Genomic DNA, 10,071 nt, shown 5'->3' with positions numbered 1-10,071 from the left:
GGCAAGATTCTGCAGGGAGTTTGGGGAGAGGACCAGAGGGGGCCATCCTATTCCCATTACCCATAGGAAGGGAGAGGAGAGGAGGGAACAGAGCTTCCTTGAACTCCTGGGCTCTTTAGCTCCCTACTCTCCCCATAAGAATGGTTTTGGACTGCTGAGAGGAGGCCAGGTGGACAACTCTACCAGCAGCAGATCTGACTGGTAGCCTCATCAGACAAGCAAGTGGGGAAGGCAGCCATCAGAGGGCTCAAATTCGCTAGAGTGCTGGAGTGTCTCATGTCATCACAAGACTGGCTCCAGCCCCAGCCAAAAGTCTGTCACTTGTGAAAAAAACACAAGAGCTAGCAACAACATAGCAACTTGACATGTCATCAAGTCAGACCTCCTGTCTTTCTGGGACTATTACATTTCACCCAGTTACCCACATACTAAGCCCAGTGACTAGTGTTTTGCTAGAGCATATTTTCCAGAAAGGCATCCAGTCTTGATTTAAAGACATGAAGAGATGGAGAATACACCACTTTCCTTGGTAGTTTGGTCCAGTGGTTAATCACCCTCACTATTACAAATTTCTGCCTTATTTCTAGTTTGAATTTGTCTGGCTTCCACTTCCAGCCATTGATTCCTATTGTGCCTTTCTCCGCTAGATTTAAGGGCTATTTAATCCTCAGTATTTTCTCCCCATGAAGGTTCTTATCACTGTACTCAAGTCACCTCTCAATCTTTAATGTAGATGAATAGTGACTTGGCCTCCTCTTGTCCTAGATGGCAATAATAATAGTGATGCAGGCTACAAAACAGCTTTGCTAGCTGCTGCCAAAAGGATGCAAAGTACTTGGCTCAGTTATTTGAGCTGTGTGCTAGGCCGAGGGTTTGACGTTTAGGCCATGTCTACGTGGGGGAAAAGGTGTGTTAACTCAATAGAGTCTTCTTTTTCTGGATTGTAAACTCCCCTTAACAGCTGTGCAGCCATAATTTAACACCTTTTACATCATTTGAGTGGTCATGTTGTAGTCATGACCACTTCAAACAATCTATAAGGTGTTAGCCACAAGGTAGCCAGCTGATATGCTCTAAAGACCAACCAAACAATCTAAAAGGTGTTAAACTATGGCCACATGAATGTGAAGGGGGAGGAGGGCTGTTCATCAAATTAAGCTAAATCAATTGAGCTAACTTGATTGAAAAAAAACCCACATCTTTTTGCTGTGTAACTAGTGCCTTAAAGAGCTGTGGAGGATTCTCTGCTTCTTGAAGTCTTTAAATCACAATTTGAGGACATCAGTAGCTCAGACATAGGTGAGGTTTTTCATAGGAGTGGGTGGGTGAGATTCTGTGGCCTGCGTTGTGCAGGAGGTCGGACTAGATGATCAGAATAGTCCCTTCTGACCTTAGTATCTATGAATCTATGAATTGCAAGTCAGGGCTGGTCTACCATGAAAAATTACATAGGCATAGTTCTGTCTCTCAGGAGTGTGAAAAATCCACACTTCTGAGAGATGCAGTTAAGTCAATCAAAGCCCTAGTGTAGACATTGTTAGGTCAATGGAAGAATTCTTCTGCAGACCTAGCTACCACCTGTCAGGGTGGTAGATTAACTACAGTGGGAGGAGAACCCCTTCCGTGTCTGTAGTGAGTATCTACACTGAAGTGCTAGAGTGGCACAGCTATGTGGCACTGCAGCTATGTTGTTGTAGCATTTTAAGTGTAGACCTAGTCTCATGTCATATGTTTGGAGTTTTGCACTGTTTTCCAGTGCAGCACTCTCAGATGAGTTTATCTCTAGCACCAGAGCAATTTGTTTCAAATATCAAAGTGTATTTTTTAATACTGAAAGAACAAATATTCATCTGGATATTATTAAACACAACGGGGAAAATCCTGTTAGCCTGACTCACATATATGGACCTACTGAAGTCAAGAGCTTCAAGGAGATGATGTGCAGTCAGTCACACAGGATTTGGCATAAAGAGAGATTCCAAAGAATGAAAAAAGAAAAGGAGTACCGGTGGCACCTTAGAGACTAACAAATTTATTAGAGCATAAGCTTTCGTGAGCTACAGCTCACTTCATCGGATGCATTTGGTGGAAAAAACAGAGGAGAGATTTATATACACACACACAGAGAACATGAAACAATGGGTTTATCATACACACTGTAAGGAGAGTGATCACTTAAGATAAGCCATCACCAGCAGCAGGGGGGGGAAAGGAGGAAAACCTTTCATGGTGACAAGCAAGGTAGGCTAATTCCAGCAGTTAACAAGAATATCAGAGGAACAGTGGGGGGTGGGGTGGGAGGGAGAAATACCAGGGGGAAATAGTTTTACTTTGTGTAATGACTCATCCATTCCCAGTCTCTATTCAAGCCTAAGTTAATTGTATCCAGTTTGCAAATTAATTCCAATTCAGCATAACCGCATTTGCTCCAACCCCTCAGACAGAGACAAACACCTACAAGATCTCTATCATGCATTCCTACAACTACAATACCCACCTGCTGATAGTGAAGAAACAGATTGACAGAGCCAGAAGAGTACCCAGAAGTCACCTACTACAGGACAGGCCCAACAAAGAAAACAACAGAACGCCACTAGCCATCACCTTCAGCCCCCAACTAAAACCTCTCCAACGCATCATCAAGGATCTACAACCTATCCTGAAGGACGACACCATCACTCTCACAGATCTTGGGAGACAGACCAGTCCTTGCTTACAGACAGCCCCCCAATCTGAAGCAAATACTCACCAGCAACCACACACCACACAACAGAACCACTAAACCAGGAACCTATCCTTGCAACAAAGCCCGTTGCCAACTCTGTCCACATATCTATTCAGGGGATACCATCATAGGGCCTAATCACATCAGCCACACTATCAGAGGCTCGTTCACCTGCGCATCTACCAATGTGATATATGCCATCATGTGCCAGCAATGCCCCTCTGCCATGTACATTGGCCAAACTGGACAGTCTCTACGTAAAAGAATGAATGACATAAATCAGACGTCAAGAATTAGAACATTCAAAAACCAGTTGGAGAACACTTCAATCTCTCTGGTCACTCGATCACAGATCTTAGAGTGGCTATACTTCAACAAAAAAGCTTCAAAAACAGACTCCAACGAGAGACTGCTGAATTGGAATTAATTTGCAAACTGGATACAATTAACTTAGGCTTGAATAGAGACTGGGAATGGATGAGTCATTACACAAAGTAAAACTATTTCCCCATGGTATTTCTCCCTCCCACCCCACCCCCCACTGTTCCTCTGATATTCTTGTTAACTGCTGGAATTAGCCTACCTTGCTTGTCACCATGAAAGGTTTTCCTCCTTTCCCCCCCCTGCTGCTGGTGATGGCTTATCTTAAGTGATCACTCTCCTTACAGTGTGTATGATAAACCCATTGTTTCATGTTCTCTGTGTGTGTGTATATAAATCTCTCCTCTGTTTTTTTCCACCAAATGCATCCGATGAAGTGAGCTGTAGCTCACGAAAGCTTATGCTCTAATAAATTTGTTAGTCTCTAAGGTGCCACCGGTACTCCTTTTCTTTTTGCGAATACAGACTAACATGGCTGCTACTCTGAAACAAAGAATGAAAGATGCATACAGCAGTCTAAGCATCTAAAAAGTTAGTATGCTTCACCTCGGCACTCTTCTACACACAGGTCTCTCCTTTCTTACAGCCCAATTCCGCATTCTGCCAGTGTCCAAGGAATGTAGGATTAAGCCCCTTGCTACAAGTGCAAGCTAGAATATTAGTTGTAACAATAAATTAGCTAAACCCTTCCCATTCATTTCTAGGCAAAAGAAAATCAGAAGTTTACAAGGAGCCAAACTTAGTTCATGTACATGCATTTCAAAGCTCATTTACCCCTAAGTCCCTAGGTTAAATACCACATTATGTAAAGCATCTCATTATTTAAATGCCAAAAATTCACTCAGCACTTTGCAGGACACACAAAAGGACAGTTCCTGTCCTGGAAAGCTGACAAACTAAAAGATCCCAATTCAGGGTATGTGATTGCAGCACATGTAGACATATCTGAACTAGCTTTAATCTAGTTAGCTTGTGTATCAATAGCAGTGAAGCTTCTGGAATCACACCTCGATTGCAATGTAAACATAACTACAGGGCCAACCCCCACACCTGCCATCAAAAGTGCTCATGCTTATGCACATTTCATGTTTAGTTCCAATATTCAATTTATTAATATTACAATTAAAGTCAGAAATTAAATAGCTGTTTCACATAATTACAAATGTAAAAATTGCATTAAAACATCACAGCATATTGCATATAATAAAGACATGCACAATATGCATACATTGGGAAATGACGATGAAGAAATCAAGCAGTTATTTCTGCATCAGGATCTTTCCTGCTCCTCTCCTGAGCATTTCAGAGCTCTACTCCTGCTCTCTCTGAATCTTTGAGCCTAGAGACCCTTCTTTCTCCTATACCCCAGTAATAAAATAATAATATGTAATAATACTTAGCTCTTCTATAGCACTTTTCTTCCGTATATCTCAAAGTACTTTATTAAGGAGGTAAGTATCATTATTCCATTGAGCCACAGTGTCTCTAAATGAGCCTTACCTTTTCTCTTGATCTGGACTGGAGCTGTTCCCCCACATCATGGGGCAGGATGGCCGAGTCATCTCATGGCTGCAGAGTTTAAGGGAGAAACAGGCACAGACAATAGTCTGTGACCTTACTGAGACTGACTCACCTGGATCACTTTTCCATTTATAAACACAACACAGATCATAGGATAAAGCTCCCTTTCAGTAAACCTTTATTCCACTTTTAGTTCTCTCTTCCCCTGTAATCTCTGACTAACACCTGTTTAGAAGAGAAAATATATATTCAGATCTTATACCCTTTTACTTTTACATTTTTCTGTCAGTCTGATTTTTCCTGTAATGACTTTGCCACTTGATGTCTCAGGAGAAGACAATATTATTCTAAGATGGCATTTTAAGACAGTCCTTAATCAGTCTGTAAAGTCAAAAAGAATTCTCTTCAATGGGTTCTGAGCCAAATTCAAGGATGGCAGCTTCATGTAGTGGCAGAGCATGGGTCTGTGTGCATACGTCACATTGTGCATTCACAAGCTCTATAACCCGAGTCAGTCATGGCACCTAATATTGCAAATGTTACTCGCTGAGTAGACAATGGATCTTGGGTGAGTACAGTTTAATCACATAAGATTTGCAAGATGGGCCTTTTTTGCTGGACAGCTTTCATACTAACTATTCGAGTGTGGCTTTCATGAGATTCTGAAAATACTGTATGCAGTTTTATCTTTTCCTCCCCTTTATGATAAATTCTTTTTCAGTCCACTGTAATTTCCCTTGGAGAAATAGAAAGTTCTTCCAAAAAGGAAAACATCAATAAATAATGGTTTATAGTTACACAGTGTCTCCCATCTTTGGATCTAAAATATTTTACATACACATTCATAAAATTAAACTCTCAGCACCCCTGTGAAATATATACCAATAAGTATGATCCCCATCTTACTATTGTAAAAACTGAGGTCCAGAGAGTTTAACTGACTTGTCTACGGTCACGTAGGAACTTGGTGACATAGCCTGGAATACAATCCAGGTCTCCAGAGTTCCACCTTGTTGCAATTGATTTTACTCCTCTAATTGCATTTAGGATAATGCATCAGAGTTACTCTAATGCATCTGAGTTCCTCAGATGGACAATACATGATGTCAAAACCATAAGCCAGTAGCATCAGAGCCCATCTCTGAAATCTAACAAGTGCTAAAGCTGATATTCTTGTTTTTGGCTTCAGAATTTTAACACGGGGTTTAAAACTGTAGTCAATATAAATCTCCTCACAGAAGGTCATAGAATTTCCTGATTCCAAATTACTCAGAACCTGTTTTCTATCTGAGCATAGTTTTCTCTTGCTTCATTTGAGGTTCTAGAACCGAAAGCTTTTGGCCTTTAACATGCAACTAGGATTTATATAACTGAATCTTATCACGTGTAACAGCAGATAACAGACTTCCTGATTTGCACAAATCCTTTGTTTCATTTTTACAGTGCAAAAGCAAATATTCTTCCCCCCACATCTCCAACAAATGTCTCACTGGGTTTATTAATATAATCATCCTTAATTGTGGAGGTGCTGAAATGCCTGTTCTGAAAAGTGTTTTAAGAGGGGCATCGTTAACTATGCCTTTAAAGGATCTTTAGACACAGATTCAGTTTTCCCTGAGAGAAGTCATAAGCCTCCTGCATAATTCCTGTTATAATCCAAAGATATTAATTAAAAGCCAATGTATCTTTCTTCGTCATTGTAAATCAATTTTAGGTTTTTCTCAAAAAGGTGCATATTGTTTAGTAGGCAGTTTACTCCACTTAAACCTTGCAATATTTGGTATATTATGTGATGAAATACAGCCAAAGTGCTAGCTATCTTATAGTTACATAGGAACAATCCTCTATATGTCTTAATGGTGAAGAGTCATGCTAGAATAGGATTTAAAGTGTTTCAAAACACTTTATTTGAATGTAAAGCATAAGATGCATGGCCTTCACATCAAAATGCTCTTTAGGGATCATTAAGACAGCAGAACATTGTTTGTAAATGGTGTGTGTTTACAGTACATTTCTTTATATTCTTTTACATTTCTTTTCAGTATATGCAATGTAAAGATACGAGTTTCTTACAGTTTCTAATGCAAATTCAGGTGTAATTTTTTTTAAAAACCTTAATTTTACATTAGTGGCTTTCTGTATCAGAGATGTCTGTTCAATATTTTTAGGAAGTCCAACAGCAATATATACTTGAACCTATTGCTAAATCAAGAAAACACTCACAGAACTATTTTCTTTAAAATAAGTGTTAATGAGATGTATCTTTTTAAAATATACAATACAGATCCAAAAACAACAAAAATCCAAGAAAACATGTGGTTTTGTTCTGAAACCAAAATTTTTGGTGTATTGATCTTTATAGAAGCCAGTGAACCACCAAAACAGCTATCCCTATGCCTTACTTTTATTCATTTGTTACCTACACACAGCTCAAGTGGAGTATCTGTATCCAAGCAGAGTGAAGTCTGCATGACATCTCATAAAAATAATTCAAAACATAATCATCTTATATTATTGGAATAACGACAGTAAGTCAGGCTTGTTGACGCATTTTATTGTGAGATGGGGAGCCTGGTAAAAAACTAGAAAATGACCATGATGTAACAAGGAACTTAAAAATGAAGATTCAGATTTGTAACTTACATACATGAATACAGGAACAAATTGGCACAAAAATGTTAAACATTGTTCCCAACACTGTTTATAAGATTATTCTAATTTGGCTTCCTAAGGAAATGAGAGTTTTATGGTTAGGCTAATCTCTTAATAAAACTGCAGAGCATCATGCTATTAGTCACACAGTGAATTTCAAAATGTAAGAGCTTTATATTAAAAACTGGGTAAAGGTAAAATGAATGGATTGCAACTGTAAAATTAATACATTCCCATTTTAATTCTTCTGTTCTACAGTCCAAGGCAAGTATAAATGTTAACATAACACTGTTAAATCAAATCTCAATGCAAGAGAACCAATTGCATCTCTACTTTAAATCTTATCAACTTTCCAAATTTTCATACTAAAATATATTATTGTATTAATACAAACTACAGTATTATACACTACACTGTGTAATAAATAAAGAAATATAAAAATAAGACACATAAATATAAAAGTTTTCTAAAACTAAAAAGGTACATATGTCAGTAAGAAGGGTATTAATACTGCCAGGTTTGAAGACATACAGTACAAAATGTTGCACAGATCTATAAACTAAAAGAAATAAAATAATACTGATAGGTAAAAATCAGCTAACATTGTTAATAAATGGGGTCCATAATAACTAACATTTGGAAACACTTATGAGCCAGATAACATGTCATGTATGTGTCTGAAATTAAAGTAAACCAATAAAGCAGATTAGAAATTTTCCCTTGTAATTATTGTAGAGAAATTCTGCAAATTAGATATCAACCAAACATAATACTGAAGAATTAAATAATGAAATGTACCACTGTTCTTACTTCTTGGATGGTTGAGTGTTTCCTACCCCTCCCCCGCATGATTTAGTTTAGAAGTTTGATACAAATTAACAAATGCTAGTTATTGTAGGCCACACATTAGATAAAGGCTGGTCAGAGCCTTTAAAATACTGATAAATGGCACTTACAGCACACAGGTCTTGCATAAGGCCAAAGGAGATACAAAGCTTCATATCATATCCTTCATATTGTTACTATATACTCAAAACACAATTACAAACACTGATTTTTGACGACTTTGCTGTCCTTACCAGTATTAACACTGTTAGTCCCTGCAATCAGAACTCAACAACAATCTTTTCAACTACATTTTTAACCACATGAGTAAGAAACTTCAGTTCTTCTATCAGCTGCTTTCTTAAGGCTAACAATACACTTTAAATGATAATATGCTCTACTACAACATCTAATGTTATATTGCTACCTTCTAGGTTGAATTTACAAAGGTAGTCTAGCACTGTTTGGAACTGCATTATACTTTTCTGCGAAAGGGAATTCTGTAGTGCAGAAGTTCTCACATTTTCTAAACATAATAAAATACTGAAGCGGATTTAGCAAATGTTTTCCGGATTAAAAAAAAAAATCATATAAATCTCTCCCAATTGTACAGCTTAAAAAATTAATCGACATAAGAATGAAAATTAATACTGATAAAACAAATGATGCCAGATGCTTGTCTAATAAATCAGGTTTCCTACAACCTGTTAAATCTTTGCTTCCAGAGTCACTGTATTTTTCTAATCTGCTTCATGTTACAAACTTGTTCCTAACTTTGAAAACTGCATGAAAAATTACTAGGTTTGAGGTTCAGGCACACCTGGATTTCTTTTTTTTTTCTCATTTTCTTATTTTACTATAATTTTTTTATTTTATTTTTTTACACAGTAGTGAACAGAAATCACAGTATGCAGACTACTGTGTTTCTATGTTAAGCATATATAGTATAGAACAAACTTCATTACCAATTAGTTGTTTTCCTTATAGGAAAAAAAACCCTATCAGTTAAGCTTTGTTTGTTTTTTCTGACACCCGCTCATCATTCTGAGTAGCTTCTTGTTCTACATTGCTCACTTGATTTACAGCTTCTTCACTCTTCATGTTACCTTCAATTTTCCTTTCTTCCTCCTTTACTTCTTGTAGTTTTTCACATTCTTTTTCTTCCTGAAGTTCTTCCATCTCTTTGTCTTCCTCTTCCTCTTCCTCTTTTTCACTGTCTTCCTCTTCTTCCCTCGTTAAACTTTCTCTCTCATCTGAGTCGATCTGCGATGGAGATGCTCTGGCACCAGCATGCTCATTATTTAGGACTTCTTGTCCTGTCTCTTCCTGTTCTGTGCTATCACGCTCTTCTGCTTCTCTTTTGCAATAGGAGTAGCGATGATTCATGTGCTGAGAATAAGACCCAGAGTGTGAAAAACGCTTTCCACATTTGTCACATTGATAGGGCTTTTCTCCAGAATGCAGTCGCATGTGTTCAATCAAATGGTGTTTGTGTTTAAATGCCTTTTTACAGATTCCACACTCATGAGGTCTTTTACCTAAAAATAATAAGCAAATATTTGTAATTTTAGTTTCTACACTTTAATTGTTATTACTGGTTTCCATATGATCTATGGTTCGTGGAGACTATTTGTTGAAAAGCAGCGGTTTCACATTTGGATTTTGGTACAACTGTTGGGAGATTTATTTAAGAAGATGTTCTTTTCTCAGGGTTGTTGGGATTTTCAAAGGATCCCAAGACGTAACATAAGAATGGCCATTATGGGTCAGACCAATGGTCCATCTAGCCCAGTATCTTGTCTTCCAACAGTGGCCAATGCCAGGTGCTTCAGAAGGAATGAACAGAACAGGTAATCATCAAGTGATTCATTCCGTCTTCAACTCCCAGCTTCTGGCTAACTGAGCCTAGGAACACTCTGAGTGTGGTGTTGCATCCCTGACAATCCTAGCTAAAAGCTGTTGATGGA

At 38.0% G+C, this 10,071-nt stretch overlaps 1 protein-coding gene across 3 annotated transcripts in view; it reads right to left on the bottom strand.

Annotated features, from left to right (window-relative positions):
* Positions 1 to 7,160: 7,160 nt before the first annotated feature.
* Positions 7,161 to 10,071, bottom strand: part of ZEB1 (zinc finger E-box binding homeobox 1) — a 216,275-nt gene continuing 213,364 nt past the window's right edge. For all 3 annotated transcript variants that reach the window (XM_038388627.2, XM_038388628.2, XM_043509537.1), the window contains one exon: positions 7,161 to 9,642. In XM_038388627.2, coding sequence (XP_038244555.1) covers positions 9,110 to 9,642 — 533 coding nt within the window. In that variant the 3' untranslated portion in view covers positions 7,161 to 9,109. The remainder of the gene's footprint in view (positions 9,643 to 10,071) is intronic.

This window comes from Dermochelys coriacea, chromosome 2 (assembly GCF_009764565.3).
Source record: "Dermochelys coriacea isolate rDerCor1 chromosome 2, rDerCor1.pri.v4, whole genome shotgun sequence".
NCBI lineage: Eukaryota > Metazoa > Chordata > Testudines > Dermochelyidae > Dermochelys > Dermochelys coriacea.
The sequence above is the reverse complement of the archived record's forward strand: the minus strand, read 5'-3'. Positions and strand labels throughout refer to the sequence as shown.